The sequence below is a fragment of the Pygocentrus nattereri genome, chromosome 14 (assembly GCF_015220715.1).
Source record: "Pygocentrus nattereri isolate fPygNat1 chromosome 14, fPygNat1.pri, whole genome shotgun sequence".
Taxonomy (NCBI): domain Eukaryota; kingdom Metazoa; phylum Chordata; class Actinopteri; order Characiformes; family Serrasalmidae; genus Pygocentrus; species Pygocentrus nattereri.
This window is the reverse complement of record NC_051224.1, coordinates 35,956,205-35,976,204: the sequence shown is the minus strand read 5'-3', so window position 1 is coordinate 35,976,204 and position 20,000 is coordinate 35,956,205. Positions and strand designations below refer to the sequence as shown.

Below are 20,000 nucleotides of genomic sequence, written 5' to 3'. Positions count from 1 at the left end.
TGTCACAAAACGATCCATCTTTATGCTCCAACCTAATTCACTGTGGGCTGTTTGGGGGCCCTGAAGACCAGTTTGAAGACCTGCGTTCACTTTTAAAATGAACAAAATGTAATTGCATATGACTGTATCTTTCCATCAAGGGCTTGTGTTGTGGAAAACTGACTTTTCCAGCAGCAGCAGCTTCCCAACTCATTAACACACACTGTCAGAAATAAAGGTACATTTTTCGTTCAAGGTACAAACAGTGCAAATGTTCCCTCAAAGGTACAGCAGTGGTTTTAAGGTCTGACTGTGCACCTTAAATAATTTTTCCAGGTGAAAAGTTCGTATTTGTATCATTTCATAACCAAATGTTTTAAAACAGAGCAATAAAATAAAAGCCTGGAGGCGAAGCGAGGGGTGTGGAGTCAGAACAGCTTAGAAAATATAATTTCAGTGGATTATGGTTCAGTTATGTTCCCGGACTAAAGGCACTGAGATGGACCCTTGAAGGTCCCGCCCCAGTGACAAGAGGAGAACTGCCCCAGTGACAGTTTCGTACCTTTTATTCTGAGAGTGTATATCACCATAATCAGCCTGCAGTCGTTAAGCCCCGCCCACTCACAGTGAAATGATAAAAGCTGCTTTTTGAACAAATCCAGGACAGCCAATCAAAACAGACCTCATATTTCACATATTTCAGACTCAAAGTCACAATATTTAATCTTGAATTTTTAAGGCATGTAAAAATGAACTATGACTGTTTTTGGTGCATAAAGGTCCATAAATGGATCCCAGGGGGGAAATAAACGACAAGAAACAGGACATGAGCTTTATAAACTGTAACAACCGAAGGTATTACTGTTAATATATACCCTAAACAAACAAATGTTATGTTATAAATACATACAGGAACACCCAAGTTAAAAATGCTAACACTGCTAACAATGAATGGACATGAATAGCCACCAATTAGCTCAATGCAAATAAGATCTTTAAGCCAATTGGTGGCGACCAGCTTCCATTCCTTTTCAGCCATGTAATCATGTTTAGCTGACCTGTTCTGTAAAAGCCAAGCTGCCCGCAGTGCAAGAAACGAAGAAAACTGACCTTCAAAGTCTGAAATAATTCCCTCCAAATGCACATTAACGCTGGACTCGGACATTTTCAGGGGGGAATCTTAAGGCTCCGTACTTTCCCAGCGAGGCAGACTCTCTCTCACATGCACTCCGGTCTCCAGCCCCCAAACAAATCCCAAATTAGGAGGCAACGGAGGGAAAAAAAGTTCAGCCTAGCTCTCGCCGCTGGACACAGAGCCGAGAGCAGCGCTTTCTTCTTAAAGGACAAAAGTTCTCTTCCTCCACTTCCTCCCTCCAGCACTCCAGAACGAGCGAGTGATGACAAACCCCCCACCCCCACTCTCTCTCTCTCTCTCTCTCTCTCTCTCCCCTCTATCTCTCCCTCCACTGTCTCTACCCTGTCCTCTCTTTTTTCTCTTTCTCTTCCTTCACTTCTTTCTCTCTCTCTCTCTCTCTCTCTCCCCTCTCTTCTCTTTACTCTATCTCTCCCTCCACTGTCTCTACCCTGTCCTCTCTTTTTTCTCTTTCTCTTCCTTCACTTCTTTCTCTCTCTCTCTCTCTCTCTCTCTCTCTCCCCTCTCTTCTCTTTACTCTATCTCTCCCTCCACTGTCTCTACCCTGTCCTCTCTTTTTTCTCTTTCTCTTCCTTCACTTCTTTCTCTCTCTCTCTCTCTCTCTCTCTCTCCCCTCTCTTCTCTTTACTCTATCTCTCCCTCCACTATCTCTACTATGTCCTCTCTTTTTTCTCTTTCTCTTCCTTCACTTCTTTCTCTCTCTCTCTCTCTCCTCAATCACTCTCTCTCCTCCTTCTATCCCTCCTCTATCTTTCTTCCTCTCTCTACCCCCTTCTTTACCCTCTCCACTGTCTTGTTTTCTTTTTTCCTCTCTCTGTGTCCCACTCTCTTCTCCTCCACTCTGTCTTCTCTCTCTCTCTCTTTCTCTCTCTCTCTCTTTCTTCTCCCTCCACTTTCTCTCTCACTCTCTCCCACTCTCTTTATCACTGCCTGAAATGGTTCTCCCAGTGAATACTCCACTTTTTCTCGTCGAGAGTTCACACACACACACACACACACACACACACACACACACACACACACACACACACACACACACACACACACACACACACACACACACACACTCACTCACTCACTCACTCCCCACAAGTGACTCAATTCTTCATAATGTGGATAAAGTTCATTAACCCAGAGAGAGAAGAGCAGAGGAGAGATCCCAGAGAAAGTGGAGACAGATTGACAGAGACAGAGAGAGAGAGAGAGAGAGAGAGAGAGAGAGAGAGAGAGAATGGGAGAGAAAGAATGTCAGACAGAATGAGAGACAGAAAAGGAGAGAATGGAGACAGAATCAGCAAGAGAAAGAGACAGAGATAGATAGATAAATAGATAGATAGATAAGAGAGTGAGAGAGAGAAAAAAGACAAAGCTAAAGAGTCGAGAGAGAATCAGAGAGAGCCAGAGAAACAGAGCTAGACAGACAGACAGACAGACAGGCAGACAGATAGAGAGTCTGAACAACAGCAGAGAATCCAGTTCACAGCTGCACATTTTTCAGGAGAAGTCCAGCAGAAGCCGCATCTGCTCTTGGTTGCGTGTTAAAGCTGCAGTTTCCCCTGAAGTTTCCTGAATTTGTGCGCAGCCTCAGGCCAGCAGCTCTTAAAGGGGCGCAGGAATCAAAGGCCACCGTAAATCAGCTCCGACACCATAAATCAGCTCTGAATCAGTGACAACGTCTCCAACTCTGACACTGTCAGAGCTCTGTCTGCTACCATCTCCACCCGTGTGGCCCAAACCCTCGCCCAGTACAAGCGCTGTTACTGCAGGTAAAGATGGACTGCAGGTAAAGCAGAAACACCTCTCTAGAAAGCACAAAAGAAGTACCAAAGTAGCAGCTCATGAAACTCATCAACTAATCAACTTACAAAACTGCAGCGGAACGTCCGAGAACATCCAGAATGGATCAACCTCGAAACCGAAGATTATCAGGTTTAATTCCTGTAGCCTTCTGGTCTAAAACAACATGCTAAAGCTCCAAACAGCAGGACAGCAGTTCAGTAGCCAAACCAGCACAACAGAATGAAATTAAACCCAAAAATGAATTAGGAACAAAACATTAATGCCTAAAGCGGATTCTGTTACTCAATAATTTAGTTGAGCAGAGGTAAAAATATTATTGGTCAAAGAATGTTGGAGATGGAGCTGCCGGGTAGAAGGAGAAGAGGTAGACCTCAGAGAGGGTTTATGGATGTAGTGAAGGTGGACATGGTTGGTGTGAAAGTAGAGGAGGCAGTGGATGGGGCAAGATGATCCGCTGTAGCGACCCCTAAAGGGAGCAGCCGGAAGAAGAAGAAGAAGAAGAAGAAGAAGAGGAGGTAAAAATATTAGCATTTAAAACCAAATCCATTCAAATTCACCCCTGAGTACATTAAAGCACAGTGCAGCAGCAGAGTAGTTATAATTCCGCAGATCTGTGATGTGCCAAGTTTGCTTTTTTCAGTTTTACACTGAAGCAGAAAAGCTAATGTAGCTAACAAGTAATGTAAGCTATAGGTATCAATTATCATGGTGCTAACTGCAGTTCTACACCATCACACACTCGCCTCAAAACATGTTACGTGGTCTAAAATATCGCTGCTGTCCGCAGAAAACCTCGTATCTCCAAAATGGTAACTTTACAGGAGAAGGAAAAAACACACTTTACTTTTATTGTAAGTCAATGGAACCAGAATTTCCAAGTCATTTCGGGCCGTTTCTTTTGGTCCGTTTATCCTGAAATTTAAACACAATGTAAAGGGCAACAGGCATTTTTCCGAACATGACAAAAACTTAAAATTGACAAAAACAGAGATACGAGGTTTTGTTCCGAGTGCTTTCTAACACCGTATAAAACACTGCTATCTATGAAAATGGACTAAAGTACATCACAGAGCGAAAACAGTTGCCGAAATCTTGAACGTATGGCAGTTTGAGACTACAGGATTGGTCTAGTTGGTCTAGCCCAGATCTGAATCTCTACTGAAATGCTGTGGGGGGGATTTGAAACAGGCTGTACAAGCAAGAAACCCCTCAAAGAATTCTGCCCGAAGCAGTGGGCCAAACTTCCTCCCAGTAGATGTCAGAAACTGGTAGACAGTTACAGTAAATGTTTACGTAAAGCAGTTTCTGTCAAAGGGGCAGTACCAGTTTACACAGGCCAGGTGTGCACCTTTTCTTTTTTTTTTAAAAAGAAACAAAAGTCTCACAGTTTCTTAAATAAATGACTGCAAATTCAAATTTCCATTCTTTTTTGTACGCATACATGTGCAACTGAAGATCGATCACTGCTCTGTGCACATATGTAAAAGAATATAATAAAAAGAGAAACATTTCACGGGATGTACCTACTTCTTCACACGACTCTTGCCTCTGTAAGAACCTGATCTTGTTTAAAATCATCTTATAGGACTAGAAATAGGCAGAGCGACTCGCCAGCAACAGGCTCGCAGGTGTCTTTTGTGTGTTAGTGTGTTTACATGCACTCGATAATCTGATCATAATCCGATTTCTGTTGTTATCCGATTATTCAAATGGTCATGTAAACACCAGACTCCGATCTGATCAAGAAATCCGATAAAGAGGCTGGATTTTAGCTCAGGAATCAGATTTCTCAGTGCATGTGAACTCGGATTTCTCAGTCTGCACATGCATGAGATCAGACGGTGGGTGTCGTGAGATGAAGCGAAACACTTTGAGTGCTGCTGAAACCAAACACAAAATAAAGGAGGTGAACGTTCTTCATCTTCTAGATGATATAAGTTCATATTTTCAGGCAAAGTGAGGCAATGTTTTAAAAAAAGCTGCGGCGTGAAGTTTGAGTCTTACAATACGTTTACGTCACGTCTTCTTCCGTGAGTTTATTGGCTAAAAGCAGAAATCTCGCACATCTGTGGGGGTGAAAAAATCAAGCTGACCGCTAGCTTGTCATAAGTAGCACACAGCTAACGGCTCAGCACACCAGACTCATGGGAGATGGTTATTTGGAACGACTTGTGAGACTATCGCAATCCGAGGCAGCAGAATTAGTCCAGGTGCAGTCCTAAATAGTCGACGGCTCCAGATTGCTAGCTAGTTTTGAGTTTTATTTACTACTGAGAATACATGAGACGGGCTGGCTAGCTGTCCAGAGCAGAAGTTAAATTATTCATACTGCACCAGACATTAAAGCCAGCAAGAGTTTGGCCAGTGCCCCACTTTAAACCGGTTTTGAGCAGCTTGAAAACCTTAATCACCTCCATGTTCATTCTGTTCAAATGAACATGTTCGACAGTTGCAGCCCGACTTGAACTTGGCTACATTTGGGCCAAGGTGGGAAAATTTAATTAAGTTTGAATTTACAGTATTTGAACAGATGTCAGCGTCGGGGTTAGTTGTGTAGTTGTGTGCTTTCTCTATGGATACACTCTGCTGTCAGTGAGAGTCTGCTGTTTGGAAAAGCACTGGCTTGTTATACTAAAGCAGCCTGCATTGAGACATGATGCATTGCAGGCCTACATAAACAGGAAAACTTTGGTCCTTATGTGAGTAATCACGCTGTAGATTTTTCTGCTCTTCTGGCAAACACCGGGTCTCCCCCCTCTTCTCTCACTCGTAAGTACGCACAGACAGACCCAAAACGTACATAATAAATGGACAGTTCTGGTCCTAAAGACCGATTGGCTGAGCAATCTTCGAAAATACTTGATATGCACACACCAGTGTCCGCCTCGCTACAACTGAATTCTGCATTACACTCTGTTATGTTGGCCGCATGGACCACTGAGCGTAATGACGTCAGGCATCAGTGTGTCAATCAAATAGCCGGCCTAAAACAGCAGTAAACATACAGCCATGTGAAGAAATAAGTCTTTAATAAGACCTTTTCGTCATATTTGGACATACAGATATCTAAAACATTAAGATGATTTAATACTTAAAATGAACATTTTGGTCATCTTTAATATAACTGTTACTGGAGTGTATGGTATCATCACTCCTAGATCAAAATAGCTCTCTGAGGGCCTTAAAAAGGAAGTTTATAGATGTCTTGGAGTCTCAGAGGTTTACGAAGATGTCCAAACTATTGGAAATCAATCATTCCACTGTCTGGAAGATCATCTCTAAGTGGGGAAAATTTAAAACCACAGCCAAAATACGCAGGTCAGCCTGCCCCACCAAATTTAACCCAAGAGCAGACCGCAAGAAACCCGAAAAAGTTTGCTGAAGAATAGTTAGGCGACCTTTGGAACAACTTGCGATGCACAGATGAGTCAAAGATAGACTCGTTTGGCCGCAGTACCAAAGCCATGTTTGGTAAAAAGAAAGACTACATCTGATCAGAGGAAACTACTACCAACTCTAAAGCACTGTGGTGGAAATGTTATGGTTATTTGGGGCTGCTTTGCCTCAGGGCCTAGCTAACTTACAGTCATACCAGAGAATGCTGAAGGAGATTGAGAGGCCATCTGTTCAAGAGCAGAAGCTGAAGAAGTGGACCATTTAACAGGATAATGATCCAAAACATACAAGTAAATCCACCAAGGAACAGTTCAAAAAGAGGAAATTGAGGGTTATGGAACGGCTTAGTCAGAGGCCAGACGTGAATCCCATTGAAAGTCTGGTTCAGGGAATGGGGGTTTGAGATGGACTGTACATGCAAGAAGCCCCTCAAATATTGCATAGTTGAAAGAATTCTGTATGGAAGAGAGGGCAAAAATTCTCGCACCAGATGTCAGAAATGGGTAGACAGTTATAGGAAACGTCTACATGAGAGAGAGAGAGAGAGAGAGAGAGAGAGAGAGAGAAACATTTCATGGGATGTACTTACTTGCTTACATGACTGGTTTTGTTTAAACGTATTGCTGCTGTTGGAAGAAACCTTGTATCTCCAAAATGGTAACTTTACAGGAGAAGGAAAAAACCTACTTTACTATCAATGTAAGTCAAGGGAACCAGAATTTTTCCCATGTCATTTTGGGTCATTTCTTTTAGGCCATTCATCATAAAATCTACAAACAATGTAAAGAGGATCAGATACTTTCAAATGATGTCAAAAACTGAAAAATGCCAAAAATGGAGATACAAGGTTTTCTTCTAGAACTAAACTAGTCTGATCAACTCTGCAGACAGCTAACAGGCTAGCAGGCCCTGCTTTCAGTTTTCAGTGTTAGGCTCTGAACGGAAGTATTTACTGTAGAATTCAGTGTAAACCTGTAACACACAAAGCACAGAACATGTTACCTGGATGTCTTACAAGCTTCATATGGCTGCTTCTGGTGGATCTGCGATGCACACTATTAAACCCAAAGTGTGTGGAAATGACTGGCACTGTTAGCCTGACGCTAACACAACACAGGGAATAGCACAGAGGCGCTAGCAAAAAGTGGTATTATTGCTACGGGTGGTAATTTGATAGGAAAAACCCACAGGGTGACGGTTGCTACATTAACCCTTTAAATGACCCATTATTACACACTTCTATTATCAAATAATAGCTCAGCCAGTTTGCTCTGAAGTCCCTGTAGTTACTGAATAATAAGCCTTAGTATGTAATACGTCTGGGATTTTAAGGGATTAAAACACGGTTATATTTTCATGATTATATGACGAAATGCTAATTAAATGTTGCTGTTGTTTTATAAAAGCAATGAGCCACTGAGGTCGTGCTTTACAGTGATTTCATCCCTTCCCTCTGACAAAATCACTGCCTAGCACAGCCTCTCAATATGCTTTAACAGAAAAAAATAGGCCTTGCTAAGATGACTCTTCTGCTGAAGGCAAGGCTGCTTCAATCACCATCTAACCTTTAGGATATTAGCTGCCTCAGGTGGAGCTTATTAGCCAATTACAAATGCTTAGCTATTTTTGCCAGCAGTAGTTGCCTGTATTGTATTGGCTGGCAGTGACTTCTATACAAATATCATAATGTAGATATCAGGGGCACTGCAGGAGTCGGGCTTAAAGCAGATGGAGCTGCCGTTTCAGCATGTGGTTGTGCTTCAGCTGTTGTCCTGGGGAACACACACAGACACACACACACACACACACACACACAACCAGCAGCTGTCGCAGCAGCACACACTGCAACAAAGGGTCAGTGACAGACGCATACATACCAACGGTCAGAAATCCATTCTTTTCCGCTTTTAGTACATTTTTCTTGAGTTAAGGCTGAGTTCCCGTCGACTTTACGAGCTTCGTTCTCTTTAGTCTCCTGCTCTTTTAAGTTAGCTCACCTCGTTCTGTCATCGTTGGTCATTTTTGAAACAGGGACGTGTCCGAATTTTGAATTTTCAAATAATAAACGAGTTTGTTAAAAACGTTTTACTTCTCATATTTAAGAACCATAAGCTGTCTGAACTCTGTTCTCCACTATGGGGCAGACTAGGGTCTGCCTCTTATGTAATGGGTCAGAGGTTCTAATCTGCCCAGTCCGGTGAAAGACTATAGCAGCCGCCTCAAGATGACTGCCGACTGGACGAGAAGTGCCACACAGCAAATGGAGTTAAGCACAGCTACAGCACTGATTTAAGTATTTCTGGAATTGATGGATCTCATTAAATGATTCGAAATGCTTTCTCCATTAAACTCCACTCCACCAGCCATCGTCACACGCATTCACATGTCTGCACTTCACCTACAGAGGTGGAGATACAGCAGCACAGAACTGCCACATAAGGCTAGACACACACACACACACACACACACGCGCACACACACACACACACACACACACACACACACACACACACACACACACACACACACACACTTCACCTCTAACATGAGTTGCTCTCCAGCTGCTGTGTTCTCTGTGCTGAATGTGTTGGCTGCTTTTACAACAGGGCCGTGTTTACATGGCAACGACCAAATATCAGACAGCGTTCCAGCGTTCACCTGGCCGAGGACGAAGAGCCCACATGTTATATATACTTCTGGAAGAGATCTTGCATTTGTAATTTTCAGTCATGGTAGAAAAGATATTAAGCAGAATATCTCAACAACATTATCCATTTCTCAGTTTCCCTCTGTTTCAGTATTTAATGAGTCACTCTTTGCCTTTATTACAGCTTCCATTCTTTTCAGGAGACTCGAAGAAATCTGCAGAGATATTTTTCCACACCTCCAGAGTTCAGTCTTAGAAGCTGGTTGCATTTTCTGCTTCTCACAATCCAAATAACCCCAAACACATTCAGTGATGTTCAGGTCTGGACCATTGTCTATTGCTCAGTTTCTACATTTGATGTGCCTGTCTCCTTTTCTCAGTAGCCACGTTTACATGCAGCCTAATAATCAGTTAATAATCGGACTAATAGCTCAACCGAAATGGAATACGTCCATGTAAACACCTCATTTGGAATAGTCTAGTCCGATTGAGGCCATTTGGAACACAATTTCTATCCGATTGAACGAGGTGGGTAAACCTCTAAATAGTCAGTTAAATAGAAGAATAATATCTGTGTAAACGCCTGAATCTGATTACATTCCCTATCAGAAAGTTTAAGTCCGTTCTGCATGTGCGTCACATCACAGCGATTCAACATGGCAGAGAAACTGGTCTACAGAGGAGGCGAAGTTAATGCTCTAATCTTTAAAAGACAGCGGTGGGACGGACGTCCAGTTTACGCGTCTCAGAACACGACGTCTTCCTCTCGGCCTTCTTTAATAAGGACATGTGAAGGACGTTTTTCTGAGTCTGACGTCATTTTAAAGTAATTAAAATCACAAGCACTGCTCACTGCTGCTCATCTCACTCTGACTGGACCTCACATGATGCTCGTTGTCATAGCAACGTCTACTCTAAGTGGTTCTCTTACGCTTGTGCGTCATTTTGGATCGGATTACTTGTAGTGAGCATGTAAACGATCAGGTTATTGAGTAGAGCGAGCATATAAACACCTCAATCTCAATATGTAATCGGAATGTATTCAGTCAGACTGGCAAAAATCTTTGCATGTAAATGCAGCCAGTGAGGCTTGACAGCTACACATCCTTTCAGACCCATATCACTGAGTTGTCTTCTCACAGTGGAAAGATGGACAGAAACACCTGTGGATGTTTTCAGACCTGAAGCAGGAGTGGAGCTTGAAGCTTTAAGCGCTGTTTATCTGACGGCGACAGTTTTGATGTCGGCCAGGTCTTGCAGGTGGTTGTTATTTTCTGTGTAACTATTTATAATTTTTTTTTAATCTGAGTTTTACAAACTTGGTTGTTTTTTTTTCACTTATTTTCCTTTGTTTTTCTCTTTCTTTATCCAGGCGGATTTTCTTATAACTGAACTCCCCAGAGATATGTCCTGAAAAATGAGTACCATTGAATTGTATGAATGTAATATTTTGTCTGGAAATTAAATAAATAAAGGATTATGTAGTACCTATATGTACCACATACGGTACTATGTCAAAATCTTATGCACCTAGAGCATTCATCTAGGTAATAAACACATTTTGCCTGTATTTTGCAGGCAAAATAAAAACAGCCTTAGCATAAGTGCAAATAAACACTAAGGCAGGGCTGTTTTTATATCCAAATCGCAATCTAAGGGAGTGCAATTTTCAGAATCAGAAACTATCAGACAAACATTTACATGTAGTGAATAAAATAAAATAAAATAAAACATGTACTGTACCATCACTCACTCACATATACATGCAGTCATACCTGCAAACCTTACATTGTACAAAGTATGTCTCTTATATCAAAGTGCTGAGAGCAGCAGCAGTTAAAGAGCATATAGTGGTAAAGAAAGTGATCAGTAGGATAATAAGGCAGGTAAGTGAGGTGCTAGGATAAACACTGGTCTGTGACGGTAGTTTCAGAAGATGGACTGTTGAGTGTGAAAATATATAAGACATATTTTTAGAAGTGCATTTCAGAAGCTGGAATATCTTTATGTGTAATATTATAACAAGAGAGCGATGGCTTGCGGGAGGAAGCTTCTCTGTAACCTGGATGTCCTGATCCTCACAATCGCAAGAGCTGCCATTTTTAAAAAATTGACAGCATCAAAAATATTGTCCTAAGTTTTTGGAGGGAAAATGTAACCAAATAACGCAGAATTCGAGAACTGTGTACATAAGGCAGACCAATCGGAGGGAACCGAACCGCCACGCTTTGTGACATCACAATCACATCTTCCTGGCAGACTGGGGTCAAGCCTCAAGCGGGTAAAGGTTAATATCCTGATCTTGTCAACAAAAAAACCTCAACTTGTAGAATAAAATCGCAATTTAAACTCCAATATAATTCAGAAAAATCGCAATTAGATATTTTAGCCAAATCGTTCAGCCCTACGTTAAGGCATGATGTGCTCCACGCACGGACAGACATACATCGCCTTGCAAAAACCAGTAGAACTGAAGCCTGAACTGTGCCTGATGTGCGATGGTCTAGCCACGCTTTGTGCATTACTCCTGCGCTGAAACTAAAGCAGCTAATTTCAGACACCAAACCTGTCCTGGTTGATTGACTGCTACGGAGTGGACTAATTAAAGCAGGCAGGTTACAGATATAAACGTCCCACACTTGCAGCTGTGCGCCCAGCTGTCGGTCACTGGCACGCAGCGTGTGGGCGTATCTGAAAAGCCTCGCACATGCACTTTGTAGCTGCGCTCAATTTAGGATCGTTTAATATTTTTAAATGGTTGAATATTCTGCTAAATATCATCTCAAGTATTTAAATATTCTGTAAGATTAGCAAAGCTCAAGGTAAGTGTTTCAGTGATTAAATGAAAAAGATGTTTTAATCTTATCGTTATTTATTGTTATTGTTAGTTTATTATTGTTATTATTTGATTAGTGTTATTATTACTATTACTTAATGAAACTTGAAGTCCTATAAAGTAACGCAAAAACATCACTGATAAACGTGATGAGGTGACTGAGTGAAGAGGTGACCATATTGTAGATTCTACACGGATTCTTTCATTTTCAAGCTGCTCCGAAACGCTTTATGCCCAGAGGCAGAGCCAAACTGTCCCATCGCCCAGTGAAGCCTCAATAAGATGCTTTCTGACTCTAATGGACGGCTCGCCAACCAGCACGCTGTTGTTTATTCTTGGGAAAAAAAGGGTGGAGAGCATTTTCTATGAATGTCATGTTTGTAAGCATCTATAAACACATTTATAACATGTTACAATGCATTCATAAGGCTTTATAAACATGTTTATAAATATTTATAAAAAATAATTACACTTTATAGCCATGTTTCTTATATATTATGAATTGTTAATGTACTGCATTATAAGTAGTGTTAATAACATGTTACACTGTCACTGTCAGTCTCAGCGTGGAGCGCGTAAAGACGAATACAAAGTTTATTTACACCCTGAGATCTCCTGTGTTTTATTTCTCAGCGCTGGTGCTGTTAGGGCTGCATCTTTGGGCTTCAGTACTGAATATTCAGATGCTCCAACCAGGCTGTCCAGACTAGAATTATTGCTACAGTGCGCTTTTCTTACCCAGCGCTCTCACTTTAAATGTTACTTTACATCACAGCAAGCCAAGTACCCATCAGCCCCTTCCCTGAACCTCCTCTGTCATGACACTAAGAGTGATGTCACTGTGGAGTGAAGGCCTGGAGAGGGAGAGGTGAGATAGTAGAGTGCAGTGATAGAAGCCTCCACTCTGTAACACTACACTACACTACAGTACAGTAAGGCTCATTTCTGCTGGCATTCTATTGGATAAGTTAGTGCCAGGCTAACGGTGGTGCACATTAACAGTGTTGCACATTGACTTTCCCACATTGGGTGAAACACTGAAGACAGCGCTAGTTTAAAATATCTGACATCTGAAGCCTGTAATGAGCTTTATTGTGGATGTTTTAGTGTTTCAGTAAATCCTTCAGTAAATACTTCAACTTGAAGCCTCACTCTTAACACTGGAGGAGGCTTTAGTCCAGTACGCTTCACTTTACTTAGAGCAGACAAATACAATTTATGAGTTCTTATAATGTGTTATGAACAGTACTTATAATCCATTATGTTAACAATGCATAATGCCATGTTTATGATGCCTTATAAATGCATTATAACATGTTATGAATGTGTTTATAGATGCTTACAAACGTGACATTCATAGGAAGTGTTACAGAAAAACATGTAGACTAAACCAGCCGATCTACTACAGACAGGAGTGGAATCTCAGCAACCCGACCTCTGACTAGTGCCGAGATATCACTGCCGCGTTGAAAAGAAACGACAGTTTGACTCACAGGAAAAAAGCCTGACCGTAAATGGCTGTTTTAGTGTGACGTTCAGGCAGATTGTCTTGCTCTGTTCACTGGTGACCCAACTATCATTTAGTTCCATAAACAAAGGTTGCCCTGCTGGATTGATTAATGATGCTTCATAAAAAATGGCTGAATGCACCACTTTTCCCAATCTCTTCTCTGTTTTTATTCTAATATTTTCATTATAATATTTGTACCTATTTGTAAAGAACAAGGCGCGGCATACAGAGGGTCCTGTGGGTCCAAGACCCCATAATTCTTGGATCACCTGAATGTCTCAAAATTCTAGGGGGTCCCTGAAAATAACCTTATTATGAAGTTTGGCTGTTTGTTAGGGTAAAATATTCCCAAATTCAGGGGAAGCTCATTGTTTAGCTGCTTCACCTAAAATCCAAGACCTTCCTTCTTTGGTATTGTTAACTAACGGCATTGTTTAGCCTCAGGGTGGTGCCACAGCAAACTGGTTCACCGAGTTGGTCCTTCATAGCAGCTGTAACTCTGCACGGGATGCCTCTAAAAAACGTTACAATATGCCATATCATATCTGTGAATCTGAAGACCTGCCCAATTTCGCAAGAGCTCGGTGGAAAGAGTGAACTGATACTCATTCCTCAAACCGAAGATCAAAGGGGGATGTGTAAGATCTCAGTTAATGTGTGGAAGAGCGCATTAAGAGCTATGGTGAGTGAGTTAGCAGCCAGCCAACTTTGGACCCCAAATACCAGGAGTTATTTTGCACACTGGTATCGAATATTTGCTGCAATCATAACTAAATTCTATACCTTCATCCCAGTGTAAAGTCCAAGGACTGGCCTAGAATCACGCACATAGCACATGAATATTTCTATGCGGCATATAAGTAAATTTAAATCTGAACACTTTCCTGGAGAGTTTAGTTCCAATCTGCATCTAACTAAGACTAATGCATCTGATCCAGCCAATCAGAGACTTCTAAAGTGTGGCAGCTTGTGGCTGGAGCTGACAGGAAGGTAGCTCTATCTTCAGGACCACCATAGTTGGTGACCACTGCTCTCACTGATCTCAACCCTTCAAAAGCATATTCTCATTTTCATTCCCTTTATTTTCCAGTGCCAGCCTGCCTGAAACAAAGCGGCGGCAGCAGAAGGAAGTCAAGTGGACTAACATTTCCCCTAATAAAATCGTGAAAGGCAGAACGCTGGAAAAACAATGTAGGTCCGAGACCGAGCGAGCAAGCGCGAGAGAGTTAGAGCCTGAGAGAGGGGAAGAGAGGAAAGAGCGAGCGGAGGAGAGATTTCTGCATGAACATAGAATGGTTTATGAGAAAAAATTATTATCAAGAGAAAAAAATAAGCTTTTTGAAAGCTTTGCCAACTAACATTTCAGAGAATTAAAAAAAAGTCCATTTTATGTTTTGCACTGACCCCTTGTGGTAAAACAAAGTAGCACAACACTATGACACTTAAACACGAGGTCACTGAGACCTCCTGCAGTGTGAGGGCTGCGGGCCACATGAGCTGGGTGTTCTGTCAGCTGAGATGAAAAGCCATTTATGATAGTTATACAAAAGCTATAAATCAGAATATCAGAGAAGAAACAGATGCAGCAGAGATGCAATAAGATGCCTGTGACTTCGCACACAGCTTTCTATCAGTTGGAAATCCTAAAAATAAACGGGAACGTATGCAAAAGTCAGAGCCCACGTATTGTTTATTTAACTTCCAGTTAAAACGGCCACTAAATACTAGTTGTGAGATATTTCTAAAGAGATATAAGACAACACATTTGCATAATGAATAGGAAAGTCAGAAAATAAGGCGTTCAAAAAAGCATTGAAAGATACAGAGAAAATGGAATTCCTAACAACCACCCGCAAAACACTTAAAGCTTCCATCTTGGAGAGAGAGGAGAAAATCAAGCTGCTTCAGATCTGAAAACATCCACGGGCATTTCTGTCCATCCTTCCACTGTGAGAAGACCACTCAGCGCTATGGGTCTGTCAGGATGTGTAGCTGTTCAAGAAGAACCTCACTGAGAAAAGGAGACGGACACATCAAACAAAGAAGCTGCTGGTGATCTTTGAAAGTTTGGGAAAATACGCCTGCAGATTTCACAGAGTGCGTTTACATGCACTCGATAATCCAATCATAATCGGATTTCTGCAGTTATCCGATAAACAGCACACTCCGGTCTAGAAATCTGATTAAGGAATCTGATAAAGAGGCTGGGTTTTAGCTCAGTAATTTACATTTCTAGCATTTTGCTGACGGTCTTATCCAGAGCGACTTACAATTTGATGATTTTACACAGGGAGGCCAAGGTGGTGTTAGGAGTCTTGCCCAAGGACCCTTATTGGTATAGTGTAGGGTGCTTACCCAGGTTGGGGATTGAACCCCAGTCTACTGCGTAGAAGGCAGAGGTGTTAACCACTACACTAACCAACCACCACAGTAGTCAGATTTCTCAGTGCATGTGAACTCTTACTCTGATTTCTTTCAGATTTCCCAGTCTGCACATGTGCGAAACAGATGAAATAAGCTGAAATCTACATTCTTGATGAAATGAAGGATTTTAATATTCTTCTTCTTCTAGATGATGCATGTTCGTATTTTCAGGTAAATCGCGCAATGTTTAAAAAAAAGGCTGCGACATGAAGTTCGAGTTTTAAGACACGTCAAGTTTACGTCACGTCTTCTTCTGTGAGTTTATTGGCTGGCTGCAAAGCAGAAATACGATCACTGCCTGACTCATGTAGACCTGGAGTTTCCCCATTATTCCCGATAAGTCAGACTTCCTGCAGTTATCGGGTTATTAAGTACATGTAAACACACTCATTGAAAAACTGAAAGCCTGTTGAAACTAATGTGGTGAAAGCAAAGAGTGGCCACATTAAGACTGAAAATTGAGCATTATTTTTAATAGTTGAGGTTTCTGAGTATTTTTCTGTGAAATATATACGCAGCGCTGCACCTCGTTACCTTCTGTCTGAGAGTGAGATTTAATCCTGAGGGAGTTTTTCCGTTTTTTTATAGCACAAACTGCAATTTTGAAGTCAGCTGCTTTATGTTGTTAATGAAAGGGACGTGAACCTTGAAATCAAGTCACTAGAAAGAGGCCACAGACGAGTACAGTTTTTGTTTGTGCTCTTTCCTCAAGTATGAAGGTCATCAACATCCCATTTAGCACAGCAGGTCTTGCAAGGCTGCTTGTCACACTAATGATTGGAAAAGTTGTTGAAAGGCAGTCACATGTGCTGCTGGAGAAAAATGGAGTAGTTTTGGAGGGCAGTGCATGAACTGCTCTAAAACATGTTTTTATGCATAAACGAGGATTTCTGTGAATTCCTTCTTTTTTGACAAAAATATAAATGGGATGATCTTGGACAAAACTAATGAACTGATACGATACGTCCCAATTTCTATTCATATGACATTCTTTAAAGGTTAATGCTCTTTGAATAGAAATAAACTTTAGTACAGTCATTTATTTCATGTTTAACATATGGTGTGCTGATCATGATAAAGAGCCCCACCATAGGGTTGTTACAAATGCACATGTATTCTAAACTTAATATCACATTCTACCAACTCCACAACTCCACGATGTACCATGACAGACTGAGCTGTTGTTTTATATCTCGTTTTGGCCTATTTCAATTATTTGGCTTGTGAGATAAGAGAGTCAGTGTAAAAAGTATGACAACCACATCCATGTTTATTCTACTTTTTTAGACTATATGTTTTAGATCCATTTTGCCAACTGTGAAATAAGACCTCCGCATTTAACCCACCCATGCAGGGAAACACCCACATGCATGCGCACTAGTGAACACACACACTAGGGGGCAGTAAGCAGCCCTATCCACAGCGCCCAGGGAGCAACTGGGGGCTAGGTGTCTTGCTCAAGGGCACTTCAGTCATGGACTGTCAGCCGAGGGGATCGAACCAGCGACCTTCCGGTCACAGGGCTGGTTCCCTAACCTCCAGCCCACGACTGCCCCTTAAGAACAGATAAACGGTTAGGTTGAAAATGCTGAAAGAGTCCCTTAATTCAGGCCTGATGTTGTGGTCTAAACCCAAAGACAGCTCAAGAACTTTCTGCCCAAGCCTGATCGGACCAGGCCTACCTCAGCAAGTTTTGAGGCTGAACATGGCCAGAGCCTGAAGCCAATCCAAATCCACTAGAATTCTGACTGAAACAGGCTGGGCCCGAATCACCTCATTAAGTTCTGAGTCTGTAGTAGAAAAAAAACAGCCCATCAACACCCAAAGTGTCAAGTCTGATATTCCATGGCTAAATAAAATTTTAAATAATACAACAAAATAACAAAATAATAAATGTTGCATAATTATGTCAAAAATGTACATTTATATTTACAGCATTTAGCAGACGGTCTTATCCAGAGCGACTTACAAGAAGTGCTTGGTCTATCTAGAGAAAGTATCTATGCTAGTTACCAGTAGGTTAGAGAAACAAAAAGTCACTGTAGATACAAAAAGTCACTGTAGGACTTCAGAGAAAAAGGAACAGAGTTGAACACAGAACTCTGTGCCATTCAATGCAATGCAATACAATACAATACAATAAACTACAATACACAGTGAAATACAGTAAAATATAAGTGCAGCTTATTATTCAATGCTCAGTTTAAATATCAGTTTAAATAACATTTCAACAAATTTATTGATTAGCAATGTTTCCATCAACATCCCAAACGTGTTCAGTCTGAATAAACTTTATACCATGCTCTGTTCTCATGCTCAACAACGAAGGGCATCTGACGCCAGTCTGACAGATTTAACCACTTTTCACAGTTTTTTTTCTTTTCATAATAACACGGATGGAATATATTTTATTAGAAATGTACATGGTTTAGTCTGTGTACAGTCTTTTATTGTGTTTTTTATTTATTGTAGCACTTTTGTGGAGAGGTGTGAATCGTGTTCACAGTAGGGGGTTCTCACCCCTCCCCATCACCCAGCATTGCTCTCTAGCAGCTCAACACAGCCAAGTGTCCTAGTTAATCTCATAATCCACTTGTTGAAGGGCCACTAGGGGGCCTTCAGAAAGGCCACACTGCTTTCAGGCAACAAAGAAAGAATAAAGGAGGGAGAAAAAGTAAAGCAGGTGTGAATTCTGAGTAAAACAGGGTAAAATGTTGACAGTGGGAGGTCGGCAAGAACATGAAATCTGAACCTGACCTGAGCCTGACGTGAGCAGTCGGGTTCCTTTGGGTTCAGACAAATATGTCAAGCTCTAGCATGTATGTGTATGTGTGTGTGTGTGTGTGTGTGTGTGTGGAGTGTAAATGCATCGTTGTTGGACGGCTTGCAGAGTGGATCCATACACGCAGCTGGGAATGCACTTCTCCTTCGTGGCTGCTTGGAGTTCCTCACAAATACACACAGTGTCCACCGTCCCACCGGACTGCACTCATCCACTCTCATTCTGTTCTCCATCTGTCCCTCCATTATTCCGCATTTAATCCCTCTCTCCTCGTCCCCATCCCGCCTCACCGCAGAATCCATCACAGGCGTCTTCGGAGCGTTCTGCACTACAGCTCGAAATATTTGTCTGAATGCCACAGGACCCGACTGTTCCCCTCAGAGTTTGTTGGCTTCGGTCATCATTTCTCACGTACTGGCAGGGTTGAGTTTAAATTTCATGCTTGAGCTTCTAGTACTAGTGGATTTTTTCCATTATACTCAAAGCAAATTCGATTATTCGAAGTACGTTTGATTAGCTGTTAAATCAGGGCATGAATTTCGACGTTTTTGTCACTGATCTGATTACGGCTTTGATTGTCACTACAAGGTAGCCTAACGGACACAACCATCAGCATCGTCACACTTAGGGCTTGTTGACTATTATTCGATTAATTGATTCTACGTATCTAACTATTGAGCCTTGTTTGGTTCTTTTCCCTCTACTCATCATCATTCAAAGTTCTATGAAACAATTCTTCTTTTATTCAACTGATGCAACAAATCAGTAGAAGTTTATCAAACTCTACAATTTATTAGGGTAATATAATCTGCCAGAATGACTCGTTGCTGTTGGAACAAATCCTTGTATCTCCATTTTTTGTCGTTTTTCAGTTTTTATCATATTTTGAAAATACCTGTTGCCCTTTACATTATGTGTAAATTTCTTGATGAATGGACCAAAAGAAACGACCCAAAATTACTTGGAAAAAATTCTGGTTCCATTGACTTACATTGAAAGTAAAGTACGTTTTTTCCTTCTCCTGTAAAATTACCATTTCGGAGATTTTCAGACAGCAGCGATACGAATACTACAGAGCATTATAGAGATCTTTTCAAATAGAACAGTAGAAGCCTTATGGCCCTCTTGTCATGGTTTCCCCTTGTTCCTGTGTCTGTTTCTTGCCCTGTGTTGCAGCCATGTGCTTTCTGCCATGTGCTTCTGTTTGTGTTTTGGTTCTTGGGCTCAACCCTTTCCCCCGCCTTCCCCATTAGTATCTTCACCTGTCTGTAGTCTCTGTCTCCTCCCTCGCCCAGGTGTTCCCCTTTTATCTAGCCCTTTGTTTCAGTCAGAGTGGTCTGGTCTACTTATCACTTTGGTGATCTAGCTGTTCTTTCCCTGCCTTGTGTTTTGGTAGCTCTTTGTGTTTCTTTGTTTAAGCACTGTGGTTAGTTACTTTGCATTTTGCTAGTTTGTTCTGGTTATTAAAGCCTG

The 20,000-nt window shown here is 41.5% G+C and overlaps 1 protein-coding gene across 3 annotated transcripts in view; it reads right to left on the bottom strand.

The window, feature by feature from the left end:
• sept9a (septin 9a) overlaps positions 1-20,000 on the bottom strand; it is a 156,345-nt gene that overhangs the window by 100,639 nt on the left and 35,706 nt on the right. Inside the window, exon 1 of one of the 3 annotated variants that reach the window (XM_017683790.2) lies at positions 1,090-1,333. The exons of the other annotated variants lie outside the window; for them this stretch is intronic. Within the exon in view, the coding sequence (XP_017539279.1) occupies positions 1,090-1,144 (55 nt within the window). The 5' untranslated portion in view covers positions 1,145-1,333. Of the gene's footprint in view, positions 1-1,089; positions 1,334-20,000 lie in introns of those variants that run through there. 3 annotated transcript variants of the gene reach the window in all.